At 48.1% G+C, this 24,366-nt stretch overlaps 1 protein-coding gene across 1 annotated transcript in view; it reads left to right on the forward strand.

Moving 5' to 3' along the window:
* Window positions 1-24,366, forward strand: part of MYO1D (myosin ID) — a 133,508-nt gene that overhangs the window by 49,334 nt on the left and 59,808 nt on the right. The window contains exons 9-14 of the mRNA XM_061555817.1: window positions 2,045-2,190; window positions 8,450-8,564; window positions 10,194-10,364; window positions 14,376-14,446; window positions 16,174-16,248; window positions 18,878-19,010. Coding sequence (XP_061411801.1) covers window positions 2,045-2,190; window positions 8,450-8,564; window positions 10,194-10,364; window positions 14,376-14,446; window positions 16,174-16,248; window positions 18,878-19,010 — 711 coding nt within the window. The remainder of the gene's footprint in view (window positions 1-2,044; window positions 2,191-8,449; window positions 8,565-10,193; window positions 10,365-14,375; window positions 14,447-16,173; window positions 16,249-18,877; window positions 19,011-24,366) is intronic.

A 24,366-nucleotide genomic window follows, 5' to 3' on the forward strand; every position in this document is an offset into this window, starting at 1 on the left:
CACCCTTGTGCCAGGACGTCTCACAACAACACGTGGTGTCCCACCCCAACGAGCGGTGTCCCACCCCAACACGTGGTGTCCCACCCCAACACGCGGTGTCCCACCCCAACACGCGGTGTCCCACCCCAACACGCGGTGTCCCACCCCAACACGCGGTGTCCCACCCCAACACGCGGTGTCCCACCCCAACACGCGGTGTCCCACCCCAACACGCGGTGTCCCACCCCAACACGCGGTGTCCCACCCCAACACGCGGTGTCCCACCCCAACACGTGGTGTCCCACCCCAACGAGCGGTGTCCCACCGCAACACGTGGTGTCCCAGCTGCAGTGTCCCACAATGCGGTGTCCCAGTGCGTGGTGTCCCAGCTGTAGGTACTCAACGACGCTGAAGACTACTTTTGTGTGTGTGCTTGGCAGCAGCCGTTGACACAAATATCCATTGCTGCACGTGTAAAACTAAATTATGAACAAAATTTTTTTTTACCATGTAAGGCCCACTGAGCTGTACATCTCTTTCTCAGAAGCGACCTGGTCATCACAAATGAGATAGCAGTGAAATACTCGAAACGCGTGACGTTGATTCTAAATGTGGAGGTAAAAACCGGAGGATCCGGAGAAAAATTCACTCCACCACGGGGAGAGAGACACGCAAACTCCAAATATACAGGTGTCAGGGTCAGGATCGAACCCGTGGCCTCCTGCATACCAAGCAAGCCAGATAACATCTCTTAGCTACTGCAGCGCCGATTTATTCGGTAGCCAATCACATGCATCCCCTCGCGAGTGCACCCCCCCACCCTGCCTGGCTTGTGCCGGCGTTGCTATTACCTCGGGGCAAATTCCGCTTGCGACTGGTCAGCATTTTGCTTTCTGTTTGTACATAGCGTACACTTGGCAAACGCTGACCCTCCGTCAGCCGCCATGATCAAACGGTGGGGGACCCCGCGGGTAATAGGAAGCGCATTTCAGTAGCTATAGTTGGCTATCTATGTATGATGGAACATAATCAAAATAAAACCAACCCATCGTAATCGCTGCATAGTTTCCTGCGTACGTGCACCGCGGCTGACTGAGCCCCATGCGTGGGGAATTTGCATACGCGAGGAGAGTCCTGCATTGGGTCGGGTGTCCGTGGGTAACTCACGGTTCACCCGTGGGTCACCCGTAGGTCACCTGCAGATCACCCGTTGGTCACCCACGGCTCACCCGTGAAACGGGTTGGAACCGAGTAGCTTGTTACAGATTCCTGTTGGGGTGAGGATCAGATTTCGGCACGGTGAACGTGACGCGAACAGAATGCTGTCAACACGGCGTGGTCCCAACTCGCCGTGCGGGTACCCGACCCCTCGCAGGAATATCCACGCGAGCAGGCAGCCCGCCGGGCGTCCAGCCTGGCCTTTGGCAGGCCCAGAAATCGCTCTGGCTATACCCAGCGGAGTGGCCCTTCTGATATAAACGAGCATGGATCTCCTCAGGGAGAGCTGATGTTTGTTCCCGCAAGCGGACGCTCGCTCGAGTTCGGTGCCGCGTTACTCTCGACGGCGCGTTGGAAAGTACGGCATCTGAAAATCAAGGGATGTAGACTAATACGCACATACAGAGGACTGTTATAAATTCCTAATGTGATCCGATTGTACATACGGGAGAACCAGTGTTTCAAAATATTGGAACAAATATTGAGGGCAACGTATTCACTGGCACGGGTACCCGCACTGGTCAGAAATTCCAACGCAGATGTGTATCTAGAAGGCCTCTTGAGTGAAAACTACCGGCACAAACGGCCGTTAGCCACAAGTGTGCACCAAACATGGCCATAAACTCCCCTCTCTGCAGGATATGAATCATGCCCATTGTGTATGAGTATTTTATATATATATGTAAGCTGTAAGGACACCCGTTTGCTAATCTTATCAGGCATTGCTTGGCAGTTATCAGCTGTGCGTGATTGATAAGCCTCGATCGTGTGTTGGAGTTGTGACGAGCCGGGCCCGAGTTTGACGAGCGCCATCGCGCGTGCGTGGTGCGTGCGTGCGTGCGTGCAGGCAATCTACGAGCGTCTCTTCTGCTGGATCGTGAGCAAAATCAACTCGGTCATCGAGGTGAAGGACTACGACCCCCGCGTGCACGGCAAGAACACCGTCATCGGCGTGCTCGACATCTACGGCTTCGAGATCTTCGACAACAACAGGTGCCCGCTCTTGTTGGGGTCAGGCTGTCCCATCATTGGGGGGGGAGGGGGGTGACAGTGACAGAGCCAGCGTTGATTTTGGTTGTTTGACTTGCATCCCACTGGGATTTTTGCACACAGCGTTGGTGTACGGTGATTTTTTTTCTGCAATATTTTGCTGTCTTTTCTTGGATTTTCTGTTTGCACTTAGTCACATATTCACTTTAAGATGTTTTTTGTTCATGTTTTTGTTTTTTGTTTGTTGCGGTTGCACCCGATTCAAGAGCCGAATGGCTCACAGGGCTATACCTAATAAATGAACTTGAACTTGATTAATCCCATCCCCCCCCACATTCCCAAACGAGCCAGCGAGTGGCCAAGAACCGTGGTCGCCAATTGCAGGTGTAACGATTGCGTCCATTAAAGATGGGTTGTTTCGCTCGCTTCACGTGCAGAAACTGATTGGTTCATTTTTAAAGCCTCACCTCTTCTCCGTTGTCCATTCTCTTCCTCTTTCCCACCCCCCCGCCCCTCCACTTTCCCCCCTCCCCTATCCTTTCCTAAGCCCTACTCACCACTCCATGCCCCAGCTATCTAAATCATTATTATTTTCTATATCCACCTTTTTTTTATTATTATGTTCAACGCCTTGATCAAAGGCACTCTGTACAGAAAAAATAAGACAAAATATGTACCTGTGACCAAATCGCCCAGAAGGCACCCGACCTCACCAGATCTCATAAGCTAAGCGGGGTTGAGCCTGGATAGCGCTTGGGAAGTCTTCTTGCACGACCGGTCGCGAAGGGCTGCATGGTGGACAGCAGACGTGCAGGCAGTGCAGAAAAATCCAGTTGTTGTCCTGTACTTTCGATGGTGCCACATCTTTGCCGACCGCCTTTCAGGAAACTGACCAGCGCTGTGAAGTACGGTCAAATAACTTGATTGACCTAGACGGCATAGGGGAGGCCCTCATCCAGTCGTGGATTGACCCAAAAAAATATTGCAATTCATACACGGTGCGTGCTGTATGAAATGTAGTTGGTTAGTCCGCTTGAGGCACTGCTCTGTATCACGTTGCCAGAAAACTATTTGATTCCTGAGTGGAATCGCAAACTCTTAATTGTCACAACTCAAATATCAAATCGTGACAGGTGCGATTCTGCACCTGATATAATTGTCATTATACCCGTCCCTTGGTGTAAACCAATCAGTTTCAAGGACAATGCATATATTATTATAGTGTGTTTTTGTTTGCATTTCGACTGCAAGTATTGTGGTTAATGCAGACATGAATCCTTGTAAAAAGGTTTCAGTTTTGTTTCCAGAAAAAAAAGGGGAAAAACCTTATTATTAACTGACAATCTAGTTAGGGCTAAGTCCAAACATGTCTGGTATTGTAAAATGATGCTTAGCAATTTCCCAAATGTCTTTGACGTATATTATCAATCGTTTTTGCTAATTGGACTTGTTATTTTTCAATATCAGCGTTTTATTATGTTCTAAATGGATTCCACAAGAGATGTAAAATGTCAAATAATAATTTGCCAACTGTCATTATTGTATTTTATAGTGGTACAATAATATCTGGTTTAACATGCATTGCCCAATCAATCGAGAGCAGCAATACACTCACTCAAACAATATGCTTTTTTTATTAGAAAAAAAAAACATTATAATTTTGCCAGAATTCCTGAAACAAATGGCCATCACAACTCCTGACTGGAGAACGACTTCTGAGAACCACCAACATCTTCTTGGTTCTTTCGGTAAAGTCACGTAGAAGGGAAAAATAATAATAATAATAGAAATAAGACATAATAAAATAATATCTTATTATGTTGTAAAATATAATTTTATTATGTTTTATTTTTATTATGTTTTAAAATATAATTTTATTATGTTTTATTTTTATTATTTTATTATTTCCCTTCTACGTGACTCTACCGAAAGAACCAAGAAGATGAATCCCTACAGTCACGAAAGCTTTAAATCGAAATTTAACCACCAACAGTTGAGCGATCGCTGATCTCAAGGTGTGACTTGGGGCACAAGTTGTCGACACTTCCTGTAAATATGAAGGCCCAAGAAAGATCATGAACGAGGGCCTCATAGGTGAGATAAGCAGACATTTTAAAACCCATGTTTGATCTAACGGGAAGCCAGTGCAGTGATTTTAAGAACCGGGGGGGTCGCGTGTTGTGAATGACGCGCGCGAACGAGCACCCTGGCGACAACATTTTTAACCGATTCACAAATCACGAAGGCCAACAGATAAAGTTTTCGATTCATCTGAGAAACAAACAAAAGCGTGAACTGACATTTCAGTGTAACTATCTAGATGGAGTGCTTCTCAATTTGGCAATAACCCTCAATCGTCATCATGATGATCACCATGATCATCGTCATCAAGATGATCAATGATGATGGGGGAAGACGAACTATAAATGTTGTGGATTTACTCTCCAACACACCGGTGGGCTGAAGTAGTAACTAATTGGCGTTTTGGTTACGTGACAAATCCCTCACTAATTGGCTGTGTCAGGTAATGGAGGGTTACGTCACATTTATACGAACGCGATCTGACCCAAAAACCTTTATTATGAATTTCGACTTAAAGCTTTCGTGACTGCAGGAATTCATATTCCTGGTTCTTTAGGTAAAGTCACGTATATAGAAAAAACTTAAATGAAATAATAAATAAATAATGTGCAAAAACCCCACGATGTTTCGATTGCAACATAAGCGGTCTTCATCAGGCCTGATGAAGACCGTCGTTTCGTTTTTTCTTTTATTATTTTTTACATTTCTTTTAAATTTAAATTTTATTTAAATTTGCTATCTACGTGACTTTACCGAAAGCACCAAGAATGCTTTATTATGAACTGTGATTGTTCGGGCCCATTGTCACGCATGCTCTATAGACCTACAAAATGGCGCAGTAGCGACACCTACAGACGCCTCGTGCACTGCCCGCGTGACTGCGGGAGGGCAAGGTGGGGGTGGGGGGGAGCATATTCTTAGGTTTTTTCGGTAAAGTCACGTAGATAAAAAATTAAAATTAATAAAAAGTAAAATAAAAATAAAATAAAAATCACGACGTTTCGGAGGAAACACAAGCTTCCGTCTTCAGGTGGAACCGTCACAGCACGATAGCTGTATCAAGTGAGAGAAATTCCAAGAAAACAGTCCTTGGATATATACTGGTTGAGGGTGGGAGGAGCCAAGGTAGGCACCCGAATATTATTTTTGTGAGGTTCGGTGCGGCTGAAGCACGCCGTTAGGAATGAGCCTTTGTTGTGTAAACCAGGTGCTCTGATCTGCCAGCTTGCACTGCACATTTTGCCGGATACCCACGAGGGAAAAATTAATGGACCTTGTTACATTTCCGCCCTCTCACCACCCCCGTCGCAATTTTCCACCCAACACAAATGTAGGCCTGTTCCCCAGGGCTGCGGCCCTGGGCAGCGTGGCTAGCCAGAGGTGCGTTGCCCCCCCCTGCCACCACCTTCTAATAATAAACGTGGCCGAGTTTTTGGCCTCAATTTACAGGTACCTGCCTAAATGTACAAGTACCTTTGCCCAGAATAACGCTGTTGCCCTACTACTGTCTATGAGGGCCTGATCTCCACCCGCCGATGATTATGAACGGGAGCCTGCAGGCCGTTTCGACAATTATCCTTCTCTCCTGCGCAGCAAGCTGTAACCGACTGGCCACTCGCTCGCTCGCTCTCCCTCATGACATCGGGTTTATCCTTCAATGGAGCCAGTCTGTTGTAAGTCTGTACATGAATATTCTTAGCTTTTTTTCGGTAAAGTCACGTAGGTAAAAAATTAAAATTAATAAAAGTAAAATAAAAATAAAATAAAAATCACGACGTTTCGGAGGCAACACAAGCTTCCGTCTTCAGGTGGAACCGTCACAGCACGATAGCTGCATCACTTGATACATTTAAAATTAACGATAGCTAAGTGATACAGCTATCGTGCTGTGACGGTTCCACCTGAAGACGGAAGCTTGTGTTGCCTCCGAAACGTCGTGATTTTTATTTTATTTTTATGTTACTTTTATTAATTGTAATTTTTTACCTGCGTGACTTTACCGAAAAAAACTAAGAATATGAATCCTTGCAGTCACGAAAACTTCAAATCTAGAATCTGTACATGAAGCTGAGGTTTTTTTTTGCCATTTCAAGGAGATCCCATGGAACAGTGGTGGATAGAATTATATATTTAGTGTGTGTATGGCGGCATGCCGAGCACATTTGTGCCTGTTATAGAATTTCACCTTGTAAAGTCTTTTAACTGTCAATTCCTGCTGCAGAACCGGGCGGCCGTGTGACTTGAACCGTTAACCCTTTGTATAAACCGGCCTTGACACTGGGTGCTTTAAACCCTTGGCTTTCTAGAGCTACAGTAGCTGTTCATTTACGAAAACAGATTCCATTCCTTGCCTGTTGCAATCAGTGTTTAAACTAAAATAAATATGCTGAAATATTATATACTGGCACAGGTTTGCAGATCGCACGTTCGAAAACTATTAAACTATTTTTATTTTTACCTTGTAAGGCCCACTCAGCTATGTAGCTGAAAAATTATAGCTCAACAAAGCGGCTTATCACGTGGAAATTTATAGCGGTCAAATACTCTTAACACGTAATGTTTCAAAATGTTGATGGGAAAAACAAAGAACCCGGAGAACAATCCACACAACCACTGGGAGAACACGAAAAGTCCAAATACACAGGTGACAGGGTCGAGATCGAACCCACGACCTCCTGCGTACCAGGCAATAGATTTAACATCTCGCCACCGTGGCACCCCCAATGATGAAACATGGACACTGAGTCGGCAAAATGTGCTGAGAGTGGTGCAGCTTTGCAATCGCTGGCTCGCACCACCGCTGGCAGAAGACACCCCACCATAAGGAGCTCTTGAAAGGGCCCCTTTAGAGATGGCCAGACGTCTTAGCAGAGGTGGGAGTCCCTGCACTTTACCCCACCACGTAATTCCATCTCAGAATTTGAATCTTTATTTATCTTGGAGAAATCCAACGAGTTGCGAAGCTCTTTTCACAGACATCCAGGAGGGGGTGGGTGGGGGGCGTCAGAAAGTTCTAACGACAAAAAAGTACAGAAAACGACGATCGGAGTGCAAAGTGTAGGAAAGGAAAGCATAAGTACACTAATTGCCAAGATTGGGGAAGGCAGCAAAACAATAGCAAGAACAGCCACAGACCACACCAAGACAACACAACACAGTCCCTCAGTAAAATTGCACGTTAACATTGATCTGCCGATTCACTAACTGCGGTGTATCCACTTATAATGTTGGGTGTACGTACGTATGTATGTTGAACTTCTCTCGCACCGTACGTAGCCAACCATGGTAATCCGAGGTGCGGGGAAAGGACAACAAACTAGACACAAAATGCAGTTTTAAAGAAATTAGTTTTCATTCTAGATTTTAAAGTGCATAGCTCCAGTCGCCTCCTAATATCGGAAGGAAGAGCGTTCCAGACAGCCGCAGAAGCGCATTTGAAAGCGTACAATGCAGTAACCGTCTTTGTTCGATGATTCGCCAGAAGCCGCTGTGATATTTGCACACAGCGTTGTAATATGTTTTTTTTTTGCTGGAAGATTTGCTGGTTTATCCAGGATGTTTCTGTTGCGCGTCGTCGCTTTAAGATGTTCTCTGTTCATATTTTGTTTGTTGCGGTTGCACCCGACTCAAGAGCCGCATGGCTCACAGGGCTATACCTAATAAATGAAACTTGAAATTGATGACCGGAGTTTGCATGATGGTTTATGCTCGTTGACAAGTTCAGCAAAGTATCCTCTAACTACTGCTAGCTCTATGTATATATGTTGAACTTATTTCGCATCGTTACTAGCCAACCGTGCTACTCAAAGCTGCCGGAGGGCAAGGACAACAAACCAAACACACAAAACGCACTTCTAAAGAAACGAGTTTTCAATCTACATTATTTCAAAGTGCATCGCTCCAATGGCTTCCTAATATCGCAAGTTGGCCAGACGAGGGTGGTATTTAAAGAACCTGCCCCGTCATTGCAACTGCCCCGCCGGGGATACGGCTCAGCGTGCTCGCTGTTGGGATGTGGTGGCACTTTGGGAGTCACCGCAGGGGGACGTGGAGGGCGATTGTTGACCGTTAAGCCGCGTCGTCACGGCTTTTGCGCGTCGGGTAGCAATGCCCCCGTTCTCTGAGAGCGCCCCGCTTTTGTGGCCATGTCTCCCACCCCCTTCCACCCCCCCCCTCGTAGCTTTGAGCAGTTCTGCATCAACTACTGCAACGAGAAGCTGCAGCAGCTGTTCATCGAGCTGGTGCTGAAGCAGGAGCAGGAGGAGTACCGCAACGAGGGCATCACCTGGCACGACGTGAGTCCGCACACACGCGTGCGCACACAAAGACAAGGATCCCCTGTATAGCCTTAAAAGACTGTTGGGGCAAGTCCTGTTAGTGAGCACCTTTGAAAGCCAGCATGGCTCACGAGGGGGTGGGTGTCTCCCCAGTGCCGATGTTTACACATCACACCAGGTACTTAGTCGACCTACAGGAGGCCCAGGACTGATTCAGATAATCGTCACTGGTGTTGGCCGTGAGCAGGAATCTAACTCGGGTAACCAGGATCGAAGCACAGCGCGCTAACCATTGCACTACCGCTCCCCACAGAGTCACACGATGCACTGCGGTGGTGAGATGTTAACTATCTCGCCTGGTATACAGGAGGGTGTGGGTTGTGGGTTCGATGCCTGTATATTTGGAGTCTACATGTTCTCCCCTGCCCTGTGGTTGCGTGCATTTTTCTCTGGGTCCTCCGATTTTCCCCTCCACATTTAGAGACATGCGTTTAGAGTATTTGGCTGCAAAACATTTTTACATGATAAGCCACTGTGTTGATCTATCATTTGTGGCCAGGTCGTTTTTGAAAAAAAAAATATATAGCTCCGTAGCCCTTACCTGGTAAAATGTAAATAGTTTAAATTAATTTAATACACATAAAAACACATTCTCACACAGTCACACACCCACAGCATGAGCACTCCCACACACACACACGTGCACAAAATGCACGCTCCCACTCACGTACCCACTAAAGCAAAACTAATTGGTTCTCCACCTACGTTTTTTTGCGAGATGTGAATGACAAATCCTCCAATATATTGGGTCCTAAGTATTCCTTCACCTTACTTGTCAGTGACATTACTTGCAAAGAGTCAATCAATCTTTGTAGAAATACCACTTACATCAGCTACACCGTCGGCCACAGACGTCAAATACACCTGAAGCTTGCGTTGTTAAGGACTTGAGGGATTTTCAAGAGTGTAAAAAAACCCGCTGTAAATCTCAACAAGAAAGGAATTGAGCGTGATGTGTGGCAAAGGGAGCCGAGAGAAAGCCAAATTGGTCCCGCTGAAGATTTTTTCGGAAACTTTTATTGTCGATGAGCACATTTCTTGTGTTTTTTTTTCTACCTGCCACTTGTATTTTCACGGAAGGCCCGATCGTTTATCTACGTTGCCCTGGTGTTTGCAAGTGCATGTCATCCTCAATCAGGATTTTCGAATTAAACTCAGCTTAATGAATCAAAATACAACATTAAAATGAAACTTGTGGGCTCAGGGTGCTGACCCTCGACCTATGCGTTTGGTTTTCTTGGCGTCAAAAAAAAAAATCGGTCATGGCCAATCCACTGCTGGATGAAGGTCACTCCATACTGTCCGCCGCCACGTCGCAAGATGACGCGGTGCAATAACAATGATCCGCCCAGTACCAGCACACAAACCAATGTCACTGCTCAATCGCCTCGGTGGACTTCCTCCCCGAACGGGTTCCATTCCCTTGGCTGCCACTCCCTTATTACTCTTGACCATCAGATGGAGCCAGTGCATCGTGTTGCCGCCGCCGCCGCTACCGTTGCGTAACAAAACCGCAGCGCCCTCTGACCTTTCCCTCCCGGGGGGCGGGCTGGGGGGGCCCCCGTGTGTCGCCGTCTCGCCGAGCAGATCGACTACTTCAACAACAAGGTGATCTGTGACCTGGTGGAGCAGCAGCACAAGGGCATCATCTCCATCCTGGACGAGGCCTGCATGAACGTGGGACGCGTCACAGACACCATGTTCCTGGACACCATGGACACCAAGCTGGGCCGCCACGACCACTACACTAGTCGCAAGGTGGGGCTCTCGCCCCTCCCCCCCACCCACTTCCCCCCACCCACTTCCCCCCACCCACTTACCCCCACCCACGTGCACCCCTTTCCATTCCCGTTGGGAGAGGACAGAACAGAGTAATGATAATTGTAATTTTACACTTTCCTCGCCCGGGAAGATCTCACCGAGTCTCAGCAGGGCTGTTTTTTTATATTCAGGTCGCCCTATGCGGGGGGGCGGGGGGGGATGATTGGCCAATTGACAATTGCTAAAGAGATCCGGAGACCACCCGAGCCTCCTTGAGATGTCTTCATACGACTGGCTGCCTTCCGCTGTCAAATACAGAAAGGGATGCGCACGTCAAAATTTGTATTTATTGCACGCATGTACGTTGAACATCTGTCGCACCATACGTAGCCAACCGTGCTAATCGGAGGTGCGGGTGAAGGAAAACAAACTAAACACAAAAAGCAGTTCTAAAGAAATGAGTTTTCAGTTTTGATATAAAAATGCACAACTCCATCGGCTTACCAATATCGGAAGGAAAGAGCCTTCCAGACCGCCACAGGAGCGAATCTGAGAGCGCGCGATGCGGTGACCGTCTTTGTTCAATGGCTAGCCAAAATCCGCTGCGAGGATGACCGGAGTTCGCTTGATGGTTTATGCTCCTTGACAATGACTAAAGCGTCACCAAGAAGTTTATCACCCTGAGTACTTTGATCAGGGATTTGTCAGGTGTAGAAGCCACGTGGCTCGGAGATGCCAGCACGGCATTTGAGCCCGTCGGCAAATACGATCAGCTCGGTTTGGCTACGTACGTCATGAAATAATTTCAACGTACATACATACACACACTACGTGGATTTCTTGGGTCTGTCTTGATTGAATCTGGGCCGAGTTTGAGGGTTATCTTCTGTGAGTCTTCTCCGGGTACTCTGGTTTCCTCCGACATGGAAAACACTTATTAACGGGATTTGTTGCACATCTCACTGTAGAACCTTCCTGAATAATAGTATTGAGAGAGACTCAGTGTGGCTTGCTGGGTATTAAATGGCATTATTATTATTCGCCGTATTATTTTGACCCTATATACCCTTACTTGACTCGCGATGACATTGGCAGTAAATACTCTCCTATTTCCGTGACCCACGTCTCCCTTGAGGAGGAGGCTTCTTCGTCTCGGTGAGTTCTCACGTGGTTTAAGTTAAGCAACTCACATTCGCTCTGCCTTATGTCCCCTTTGTGTTCCTACTGATCTTGTTAATAGTGCAATCTTCCCCCGGCAATGGCCGGCCGATGTAAAAAAAATGTGCCTATTAAGTTCGGCGCATTCGCCGGCTTAACGTCAAAATCGATTCTCGCGTCGCACACGACGGCTGCAACAGTAAACCAAGTCGGCGAGAGATTCGCGAGATCGTAAAAGTTGATCCAAGGCCAGGACTCCCGCTGCAAAATGACGCTCAGCTTTGGCACTCACCTTCACGCACGCTCGAGGTTGGTCGGTGCTCATCAATCATTGTCCAAAATTATTTGATGCATTCCAAATTACCCCCAACCTGCGCATGGCCCGTGAAGAGTAATGCCACCTTTGCGGTTTGTGAAACAGGGACAATGTCATGGGGCAGTGGTGGCTTTGCACGCTTGTAAAATCCAGCACTGGTGGGGTGCGAGGGTTGGTGGTTCACACAAATAGTTTTGAAGCTTATTTATTAATTTAAATTTTTTACCTACGTGACTTTACCGGAAAAACCTAAGAATATGAATCCTTGCAGTCACGAAAGCTTCAAATCTAGAAGTTACGAAACTCCCTTTCTCCGTGGACGTCGAGGTGCCATAACTCTGGCTCACCTGGAAAACGCAGTCCAGCAAGTGTGGACCCCACCCATTCTATATCTATGGGATAGAGTGTTGCCCCCTCGCACGCGCTTGGGTTTTTTTCTGGGTGCTCCAGTGGGTAGATAAGACCTTGATATATAGAGGACTTCAGAGCTTGGGGGGGGAGGATTTGGTGCCGGTTCACTGCGTAACAACCTTTCCCACTTGACTGTGGTTCCTTCCGCCCCAAAGTTGTTCTCTCTCTTACTGTGCGCGTTACACGTTGACATTATTATCATTATTATTATTAATATCTCACAATATCACAAGAGGGGAGAACTATGTGAACGTGTGTTGCCTTGGGTCGTGCGTTATCACGCAACTGACAAATCTGGGACTTTTAGCATACCGGCAAGACTCGGGCAGATTTTCTAGGACAGCAGCTACTTCGGCAAGAGGGACGATGTATGTACGTATGTTGGTATGTTGAACTTCTTTCGCACCGGACGTAGCCAACCGTGCTAATCGGAGGTGCGGGAAAAGCAGGACAGCTGGTTAACTCTGTGCCCGTGACTGGAGTTGTGTGTTGTTTTTTTTTAGCAGAGCCAGCTATGCTTTGGAAGGCCGCTGGGGGTTTTGCCTACTGCGTATTCCGCGGGCGATCCACGAGCTCCAATTAGCACCCAAAGATGCTGCCGCAGCTGCCCCCTCCTTTTCTTAAAATGTCTAAAATTGGCACAGTTCCGACCGCATTGTTTTGTCCCCCCCCCCTGCCCAAATAAATAAATAAAAGCACAGTCACTCATCCACCAAGCAGACGTGGTAATTGTGTAATTGTGCCCCTTCGAAGGAAGTTTATGTCCTGGCGTCAAAGTTGTGGCATCTAATTGGTCGCGATTATAATTCATTGTGCAGTGATGCGCGGCGTTGCTTGTGGACACGTTGGTGCCCTCAAAGGTGGCGATGGCAATGGTCACGCATTTCTGGGAGAAAACGATCAAATCGTGCGAGCTGCGGAATAACAATAAAACACGTCGTGCTGGGGAAGTTACGAGTTGGAATTGGTGCTTTAATTGATGACAGGCTCAGTAACCGTTTGTGGACACTTGGACAATTTACAAACGCTGTTAGGCATGGTAATTTCGGCACCGGCGATTACCGTCGTGCAGTTGACCGAACTGATCATTGCTTTGGCTAAAGCAACTTGTCTCATGACCAATCCACCTGGATAATGCCTAACCTTATCAGACCTCTGAATATAAGCAGGGTTGAGCCCGGCTCATATTTGGGTGGGTGCCCACCGTGTACAAACAGGTTGTAACAGGCAATTGGTCACCCCCATTGTTGTACTGTGGTCTACGCTCCCACGTTTAATCTCTGCTAGTCGTCACCACCCTACACTGACCAGCGTGGTGAAGCGTGGTCACGTAACCTCCTCCCGCACGATGTAGGGAGGCCCTCATCCAGCAGTGGGTTGACAAAATGGGTCGTGCGTGTGCATGCGTGTGTGCGCGCGCACGGCTTCAAGTGAGAAAAGTAGGTCGTCTATGAGCAACGGTCGAGTAAGCCAGGGTGCTCATCAGTTCCCGGAGGGAAAGAGATTTTCCGTGGAAGTGAATCACCGAGTGATGAATCAGTGTCAACTACCAAAGAGGCTGCTGCAGAAATCGAATTTTTTTGTATTTTCCCACCACGTGATCGTTAACGCACAAGGGGTACGCGAAAAGGGGGGGGGGGGGTGCTGCTTTTGTTGCCCGTCACTCGAGAAGCACTCTCTGTCCAGGGATGCATTTTACTGGTCGCTGGCAGGCTGGAATAGGTGGCACGTGACGAGTAGCCGCAGCCATAGCAAGAGGTATGGTAGATGTGGTATGCTGGATGAGGATATATTTTCTGGAGGATGTTTTTTGTTTTATTTACCAGGTTAGCACCACTGAGCTTTCTAGCTCTTTTTCAGAAGCGGCCTGGCCACAAATGAAAGTGCAACGAAGTGGCTTATCACAGCCAAATACTCCAAACGCATTTGTTTCTAAATGTGGAGGGAAAATCGGAGGACAAAAATCCACGCGGCCCCAGGGAGAACGTGCAAACTCCAAATATACAACAGCAGGCGCCAGGGTCGGGATCGAACCCACGACCTCCTGTACACCAGGCGAGGTCGTTGACATCTCGTCACCAGGGCGCCTCCTTTTAATCCCTGCCTCTGCCCATGCTCCACAGTTCGCAGCGAAGGACAAGACAATGGACTTTGGCCGCCATTTCCGCATCCGGCACTACGCGGGTGACGTCACGTGAGTCTCCCCATTGGCTCCTTCCAAGGCCCTTTTCTGTCGACCTGAACATTCTACACTCAATTTCGCTGTCATAACCTCGACTCTTAACAAACTGCGCTTTGTGCCGCGACGGTCCTGTTGTGCTTTATTTAAGACTTCAGCGTTGTCTCAGAGTACAGTCCGTTCTCGTATGATGCGTGCGGTTTTCATAGTGCAAATTGGTGTATTAGTGAACGCATATTTTTACAACGCGGGATGCGAATTGGCAATAACGCGATTGAGGTGAGCGGAACTACGTCGCGCGAGTCGGGAATAAGCGGCCGTGCGGCTGCCTCGGTGTAGCATCACACAAGGCGGGATGCTGCGGGATGCTGCTGGATGCTTTTGCGCTTTACCCTATATTATATATTATTTATTATAACACGATCTTTATGTACCACGCTGTTCTTCAGCATCGCACCTACTACCGTGGCATTATAAGAGAGAACAACAGACGGTTTTCATTTCCCTGCTGGACATTCCTAAAGGGGCTCCTATTTCTTCTTACCTCTCTGGGGATCACTTTATTTTCTCAGAATATCCTTCTCTTTCCTGAAGGCCTACCCCCACCGCACCACCTAAAAACTCCACGCATACCTCCCTTCCACCAGGCCCTGTCATGCAGTGGTAATGAAAAGATGATTGACCCCGGATTATTGGGGTGGGGGGGGGGTCACAGTTCTTCGTAAGGTGAGGACGGAGCATCTCCCCGGGCTTGATTTCGAGGGATGGTTGCGACATTCTTGAAGAGGCGAGAGCAGTCGATCACAAACATTTTTTATCGACGATAAATTTTTGCTGATTCAACCGTGAATCCACGAATCTCCCGCGCGGGAAACGGCAGCCATATTCCTGCACCCAGTGTGGTCAAACTGTTTTAGCGCCTCTCATTGCCGCAGTGGCATACGAATCACAGGACGGTCGATTCTTACGCACGCAAGCATGTGCGTGTATCACCAGCGGAAGAATCGATTTCAACGAACGAATCGGTGGTGTTAATTATTAATAATAATTAATCTCATTGTGGAGATTTTAAATGGCAAAATAGATCAGCAGACTCTGCTGACGAGACACCGTATGAAATGGTGCGCTCCCAGAAGGCCACTGGGCTGATGGGATATTGTAATAAATGAATCAGCGCATCGTTACACTCCTGCCACGCATAACTTGGTAAATCCAAAGACGCATTCGTGCTCACGTTATCTCCTCCACCCCCACCCCCACTGTTATTAAAGCACTATGCAGCTCCACGCTCAAGGATTTCCCCGTGTCAGGGACGCTATCTCTCGCTGAGTGGCGCGTGCTTTCCGAATGTCTCTCTCCATCCGCCTGGCTGCACTCACCAACGCCACCCTTGCGAAGTCTCCAACGCGCTCGTAAAATGTCAATTTTCACGCCTGCCACCACCGGTTTACACAGTTCTGCGACGAGGAGGGTTGTCGCTAGGTCAGCGGCTGAAGGGAAAACGACTAAATACATGCTGCGTCGTGCCGTAGAAACGAGTCTGCGTACTATAGAGCGCCGGATGTATCCGACTCGCTGGGGTTATTGAGGCACAGGCGGATATTGTGAATGTGGGATTTTGTGAACACCGCTAGAAAGTGACGGAAAGACCGCGCTCAAGCACTCGCAGCGGGCGCGCGCGGTTCATCGGCTCAGGGCGGATATGCGACAGTCACACTTGTCCTTGCACTTCTCTGCGACAGGTATTCCGTGGATGGGTTCATCGACAAAAACAAAGACACGCTCTTCCAGGACTTCAAGCGCCTCATGTACAACAGGTAACGGCGCGCGCATGGGGGGGAGGCGCGGCGCTTTCCGTCGACCGTCTCCGTGCTCCCGGGGAGGGGCTCCCACAGACGGCGGCTGGGCATCCACTCCGTTGTCGAGCCGAGGTCGCTCTCGTTTTACCGCGGAAACCGAGAGGCGGCTTTTTCATCATCGGATATACGCGACGCGGCCGAGCAGCTCAGCCCGCAAGGGGGGGAGGGGGGGGGAGGGTACGGCTCGCGGTCCTCTCGTGTAATCACCACGGTGGCCTTCGTGTGCCGTACGTGTGAGTGTTTGTGTATGTTGAACTTCTTAAGCACCGTACGTAGCCAAGCGTGCTAATCGGAGGTGCGGGGTTAAGGACGACAAACTGAAGACAAAAACCAGTTGTATAAAGAAATGAGTTTTCAGTCCAGATGATTTAAAAGTGCTTCCTCATATTGGAAGGAAGAGCGTTCCAGGTGGCCACAGAAGCGCGTCTGCAAGCACGCGATGCGGCGATCGTCTTTGTCCGATGGTTAGCTAGAAGCCGCTGCGATGATGACCGGAGTTCCCTTCCCGTGGTGATTCATGCACCTTGACGAGATCGGCAAGGTATTGTGTGGTTCATTCATGGCGAGTACTGGTATGCCCGTGTCATTTGTGGGGATTGTTTAACCATATTTTACCACGGCGGTCAGTGCGGATTGGTTATATGGAGGAGGGGCTGGGAGCCCCGGAGCTACTGAAGTTAGCCGTGACAATGAACCAAACCCAGATGGCCGGGTTAAGAGCGTTCTTCATGAATCGGGCGTCGTCGCGTTAATGCACGGCCGTGCATTACCGTGATGCTCGGGGGCACTGGTGTGCCCTCGTACCAACAGACTTAGCTACTGCACTGTAGAGCTCCACTGCAAGTTGTTTTTGGTCTCTCCACTAAAATGCATACACACACAGACTCATTTATATTAAACTAGCTTTACTACTTCCCGGCTTCGCCCGAGACTGGATTAATACACGGCCCACGCGGAGGGTGGGGGGGGGGTGCGTGACGTCAGCAGGCACACTGCGTGACGTCAGCAGGCACACTGCGTGACGTCAGCAGGCACACTGTGTGACGTCAGCAGGCACACTGCGTGACGCTGCCGCATGCGGGTGACATCACAGATGTTCTGCAGTTCTCGTTCCTGAAGAAGCTCCCAGCGCACGATGTCCGAAACGTCGGACATCGTGCGGGAGAGTCGAGCAGCATGACGCGAGAACACGTCGGGGAGCTGTGCCGCTCAACCGCGAAAAAAAATCCACGCGGTGGTAGGAAGCTCAGCGTTGTTTTGGGGGAAAAAACAAGAGCACCAGCTACGTAATAATCGAGTTAAAGATTGAAAGGAGAAGGAGAGAAAGAGTTTGTGGGGAATGGCGAAGTGTGGGAGCGAGGGAAGGGAGGCGAGCCCTGCGTGCATTGTGAGAGACGGTGGCTGGTGTTTGCGCATTTTATAGGGCGAGCATTGGCAGGGCTCGTAATCGGGTAAAGCATTCGTTAAACTTGAACGCAAATTACCTCCTGCCATGAATTGTGGTGGCGCTATAAATATAGCCATGATTATGATTTGCTCACATTGTTTTAATTGAGTTGCTCCATGTTTTTCTCGATCATGCGGAGAAGCTTAAAGGGGGTTTTATTCCCCATCTCATGATACACATTGATGTTTAACGTCCAAACTGCTTGCACACATGGCACTGCGCATTTGTGTAATCTTAAAAAAAAATGCCCTGGATTTAACCAGGAAAGCCTCAGGTAGCCTAAAAACTAATTTTCTGCAGCCTCCTGCATTGGGCAGTTTAAAACATCCCATTAACGAGTGCTGGGCACATTTGAGAAATCCGGAGTACCCATAGTTTACCCCCCCCCCCCCCCCCACACATACGAAGAGGAGTAACCCTCAAAACTCCGCACAGATGGATTCAAGAAACCATTGATCTCCTGGCCACCTTGCAGCGCAGTGGGTTTAGAAGTTTCAGATATACATGCGTGCTTCACCAACTCTCCTGAATCTACCAACTCAGATACGATTTGATGACCGGTTGTCTGTATCATGGGTTGAGCGGTGGTTGCGGTGGTTTGCGTACGGCGTTGTGAACCCGGCGACCCGAGGCCATGGCTAACATCCCTGCACTGCTTTTAGGGCCCCCTCCGAAAACCCGAATTGACGTTCCCAGTAATACACGGACAAGTGCCATGATTCAGCGGAGTGCGGGGAGGCATTTAACCAGTAATCTGACAGCGCTCTATGTAATTTAATCATTTGTGTCATTGGGAGAACATAAGTAACAAAATGTCCATTTTATGAATCTGTCTCTCCACGTGAAAATATAAGTGTTATTCCACACAACCCATCGGCCCTTCTCGGAGTACGTAATTCCAGCAGTAATTGGTTCAATCCAAGTAAATCAATCAGCAATGCTGAAATGATGCACTCCCAGAAGGCCGTGGGGCTTATGTGTTACGTTAAAAATCCTCTTATTATTTGACACATTTATGGAGCCGTCCTGTCTGCTTATCTACACTACACGTAATGTGTACGGGACCGCGTGGCGTGTTTGGTGTTCGTGTGGGTGAGAGGCGTGGGTGAACTGCGTGGGTGAACTGCTGTGTCGCTGCAGCACCAACCACGTGCTGAAGGAGATGTGGCCCGAGGGGAAGCTCAGCATCACGGAGGTGACCAAGCGCCCGCTGACCGCCGCCACTCTCTTCAAGAACTCCATGATCGCCCTGGTGGAGAAGCTCGCCAGCAAGGTGGGCACTGCGTGGCTGACAAACGTCATCCGGGCCCGGCTCGCCTCAGTGGCTCCTAGAGCAGCGAGGTCGGGGGTCGGCAACCTACGGCTCCGGAGTCCGAAATGCGGCTCACTAAGGACTGCTTCGTCGCGTTATTTATGAAGGACCACCACCGTGTCGTAATCACCACAGAGTGCATTGCGGCTCTTAAAATATAGAGGTTTTTTTACCGAATTTGAAAAAAATGGCTCTTCTTGTTATGTTTTTTGCCGAGCCCAGAGCTAGGGGGTTTTGTTGCTGCTGTGTTGCCCTGCACAGTGGTCTTTCTCCTCGTTTTCGTACGGTGGGGATTTGGTCGGACACGTTCGTACGTTCATGTTGAGTTTGGCGAGTTAGCCAGTGGACAGATGTTCAGGAGTAGCCTGGCGAACATCTGAATTGCTGCCAGTGAGTGATCGAAGCGGGCAGTGCCACTCTCTATAGTTTGAGATTGGTAACCACAGTCCAAGGCCATAATTATAATATGTATTGGGGTGGGAGGACATCCCCCCCTATAATCAAATATGCTCAAAATGTCCCCCCCAATATATTGCTATAAAAATATTTTAAAAAATAATAATTGTGATGCTATGTTAATAAGACAAACAATTTGCTAAACCTTGGCCACAAAATCTGGACTTGTCTTCATATAACAATGCATAGATTTCTGTTTATATGATTGTGGTTATAGTTGTACTTTATGAATCCCTAATCTCTGCCATTACATACAATGGAACAAGAAAAAGTAAAAAAAGAAAAAACAGCAATGTAATACAATACACTATTAGACATTATTGTAAAACACAAAAGTCCATCCCATGTGTGAGTGAATGTTTTAATATTTTAGGCAGGAATTTTGGCAGGAAATGAGTTTCAAATTTATATTTTTTTCTGGGGGGGCACCCCAGACCCCCTGGAAGATTGTCCCCCCCCCCCCCCCCCCCAATGTTAATACCATGGCTATGGCCTTGCCATAGTCACACTGTGGGCTATTCTATGTGATCTTCTGATGCAGGTCAATACCGATCATTGTTTGCGGAGTAAATTTAAAATGGCCGTTCCTTAAGTGCGATCGGCGATTATTGTGCTCGTTAGAGGTGTTGGAGAATTGCCCGAGGTTGCTCTCCACTGTGCCTCGGGACTTCTTCCGAGTATCAGTCATTAACACTAAACGCCGAAGAATGCCAACAGTGCCTTAGCCTGGCACCTTTGAGCTTTGGGCACTGCTCTTGTTTGCTGTTGTAACTTTGCTGACCCCGTGCCCATACTGGGGCATCTGAAAAAGAGCTTCCATAGCTAATTGGATTCCTCGCACAGTCTAACTAAATATTTGTATCATGTGACTATAGGATGTCAATAAATATTCTGACTGAGCCTTAATGTGGCTCTCTGCACGTATGTCTGTGCGGTATATGTGTACAGCGAGTGCCCATTAGAGAATGGAGATTATCCAGCAACAAAACAAATGAAGTATCATTATTGCTATTATTATATCTGCTGCAAGCGAGCGGTGACGTCACCGCGTCTCGCGTGCCGCTGACTTTTTGGCGACATACGTGGCTCATTATTTACCGTGACATTTACATTTTTCCGGGAAAGCCCTGACTCAGTCCCAAGACTCTTCATCAGCAGGGTCTTGCACTGGGACGGTCGGCCCGGTTCCGCTAATGAGCGTTTTGTTTGTGGGAGGAAACCCCGAGCGCCTCGGGGAAAATCCGTAGACGTGAGGGGATAATGCTCAAAGGGTGTGGCAGAAGGGCAGATGATAGGGTTCGTGAATCCCGCTTAGAGTGGCCTCACAAGCCAATTTGCTTCACCGCCATATTCTAATCGGCATCCTTATTTATCCCGGAGAAATCCGATGAGGTACGACGCTCTTTCTCACAGATGTCCACTCGGGACGGGTCAAAAAGTTACAATAATAAAAAAAAACTATCAGACTGTAAAGTATGGGAAAGGAAGGCAAATCACTAAAAATAAAGACGTAAAAGAGATTAGGTATGCAAGTTCATATATTAACTTAATATTCTATCCACCTCAGGGTTCGCAAATCCGCATGATCCACCAACGCTTGTCTGATAAGCTCTGGGTTGCTGCTGTGTGCGTTACCACTCCCGGGATGTATTAGCATTCATTGGAGGTAACGCGGCGCGTAATAGCGGTGGACCAGGCGTACATGTTGCACGGGAGGCAGAGGTCACAAACGGGTTTTGATTCCTTACCCGTACCCGTACCCGGCCGCACCAGGGTCGCAAATGGGTACCCGTACCCTACCCGATACCCGGCTACCCGTACCCGGCCGGGTATCGGGTAGGGTACGGGTATCAGGTATCCGATTGCGACCTCTGGGATGAAGCCATGTTGCAGGCGCGGGTGGGTTGATTCTAGGAGCTTGAATTGTGAGAAGAGACAAGACGTTGGGAAATGAGTGACAAACGGTTACTCACCAGTGACTCACGGCCTACCCGTACCCGTACCCGGCTGGGTACGGGTAGCCGGGTATCGGGTAGGGTACGGGTATCAGGTACCCGATTGCGACCTCTGACGGGAGGTTTCGCTCGTTGCATTGGACTGGTGACCATCGCGGTGATTACATCCGCTTTGTTTGCGTTGCCTGCAACTGCGTGAAAAGTAAAACGTTCAAAATGCCGGTTGTAACTGGGTTTTGCAGCACGTCGAGAGGGCAATGGACATGGCTCGTTCAGATTTTTAACCTGAGAAGCAAACGAAGCCGCCTCAGTGGTGACGCAACGGGTCAGCGGCGCACTGGACGATCCAGAGGTCGTCCATCCAGTTCGATCCCCCCGGTGTGGTCCACCCAGCACTGAAACTGGATAGCTCACAGTTAGTATAGCCCCATCGTTTCTTAAGATGTCTGCTGGGTGTGGAGGACAACTACTATTTACTCCTTTTTTTATTTTTTTACCAGGTAAGGCTAACTGAGTTGTGTAGCTCTTTTTTAGAAGCGACCTGGCTACCACAGATGATAGCCCAACGAAGTGGCTTATCACGTGGACATTCATAGCAGCCAAATGCTCTAAACGCGTGTTGATTTTAAATGTGGAGGTTTCAAGTTTCAAGTTCATTTGTTAGGTATAGCCCTGTGAGCCATTAGGCTCTTGAATTGGGTGCAACCGCAACAAACAAAAAACAAAAACATGAACAAAAAACATCTTAAAGTGAATATGTGACTAAGTGCAAACAGAAAATCCAAGAAAAGAAAGCAAAATATTTCAGAAAAAACACCGTACACCAACGCTGTGTGCAAAAATCTCAGTGGGATGCAAGTCAAACAACAACAACAACAACCACAAGACAACTTAGATTAAGGCCATCAGTCTAACTGTACTACAACAAACAAACATGGCTAAACCAATACACTTTTCGAAATCACCAAAATAAAGCTATGAAAGCAATGAAAAAGCATCCATAGGAACCGTGATGGAATTTTCACAATAAATGGCATAAACAACATGTACTACCAAAACCCTGCAGCCATAGCTGGCAAAACCCGGTAGGACCTGTAGAAAAAATCCACGCGACCACGGGGAGAGAGACACGCAAACTCAAAATATACAGGCATCAGGGTCGGGATCGAACCCACGACCTCCTGCATACCAGGCGAGGTATCTCCCCCGCGGTATCCCAGTGGGACTATAGCCCTCGATAGCGCCGGCACTCGACGCTGGAAAACGGTTCGCGGTTTTTAGTGGTCGTCGTTTTAACGACCGTGTGGTGACTGTGCGCGGAGTGATTTTTACCGTAAGCTGCCAGAGTGGATGTGAGGATGCACTGGGAGGATTTAAAGGAGCTTTCTTATTCCGCCACATACATCATCACCTACAGCATAGCAACAACACGGACCTTCATATGCGCCACCCTTATGAGAGGTACCGTGAGTGACGGGAGATGTTTACTCCGAGCCTGCTGGATCAAGGCCAAAATGTATTTCCTTAATTCGATGCTATGTAAAAATTTTGGTCGGTTCACATTTATAATGAACAGCCGTTGAAAGCAATTTTTCTGACGATGACATTAATTGACATGTCGTATCTTTGCAAGTTAATCCCTGCGAGATTTTCCGTTTAAAATAATGTCTTATTTGATGCAATTACTGCCGGTATCTCTTCCTTTTGTTTTCAGAAAGGTTATCTGCCCGCCTTGATGGCAGCGAGTAAGATCATCCTAGCAATCAGTCATCATTTCTCCTCACTCTGAGAGCACAGTCTTCTTGATAAATGTCCCCGGCGTGTTAGAAAAATCTGCAAAATTTGACAAAAAGAATCCCTGCAAGTGGCAGTAATGCTCGCTAAGCCTTTGGGGCTTAATCTAAGGCCAGTGTTGGAGAGTTGGTGGCGTTAGATCCGTCACCACGTTAGAAGTGTGTCGCTTTACAAAGCCGGATTAGAAACATTTTAACAAATCTAAATCCCACAGTTTCACTTCCCAAAAACTCTGAGAGGATAATGCAGTTCGGGTAGTTCCCACAGTTGCAATTTAAAGACAATCGTAGCCACGATGCCAATCGCTCAGCTCACTTATCAGCTCCAGGATGCGCAGACGATTTGTGGGGAGCAGCAGTTGGGATGATTGTGATTGTTTTTTGAGGCTCCGTGGTCAGTATCGGGTGTGTATGCTCTGAACCATTTTAAAATGGGCGGAGGTCTCATGCGTGTGGGGTATGACGGAGTTGGTAGTCTGTTCCTGTGTAGGTTTTTGCGGTTGTACCGTGTAGCTCCCACGTGTTTTTGGGTTTGGGAGCTCCCAGCGGTGGCGAGATGTTAACTACCTCGCCTGGTATATAGGAGGTCGTGGGTTCGATCCTGATCCTGACGCTTGTTTTTTTGGAGTTTGCATGTTATTTCTTCCCGTGGTCACGTGGATTTTTCTCCAGGTCCTCCGGTTTTTACCTCCAATATTTATAATCAGCGTGCGTTTATAATATTTATCTGCTATAAATATCCGCATGATAAGCCACTTAGTCTAGCTATCATTTGTGGCCAGGTCGCTTCTGAAAAAGAGCTATGTAGCTCAGCGGGCCGTGCCTGGTAAAATAAAACGTAGATTGTGTTTAAGTTTAGGATGTGGAGGATGCATATCTGGATAAAAGAGGAACTTGGAATGTCCTGAATACAATCTGGGCAGGAAAGTAGATGTCATTCGGAGAGGCAATCAGGATAAGGAGGTTATGAAGGGTGAGCCACACGTGCCGGGTGCAGGAGGGGCGGATCACTGAGACGGGGCATTGGGAGTGGGCACCCCAGAGGTTTGGCGACCGAAAGGAAGACCTGAAGCCATGTGGTGGTGATAGCGCATGAGGGCAGATCTTGCAAGC

Source organism: Lethenteron reissneri, chromosome 21 (assembly GCF_015708825.2).
Source record: "Lethenteron reissneri isolate LAM-NWPU_2019-01 chromosome 21, ASM1570882v1, whole genome shotgun sequence".
NCBI lineage: Eukaryota > Metazoa > Chordata > Hyperoartia > Petromyzontiformes > Petromyzontidae > Lethenteron > Lethenteron reissneri.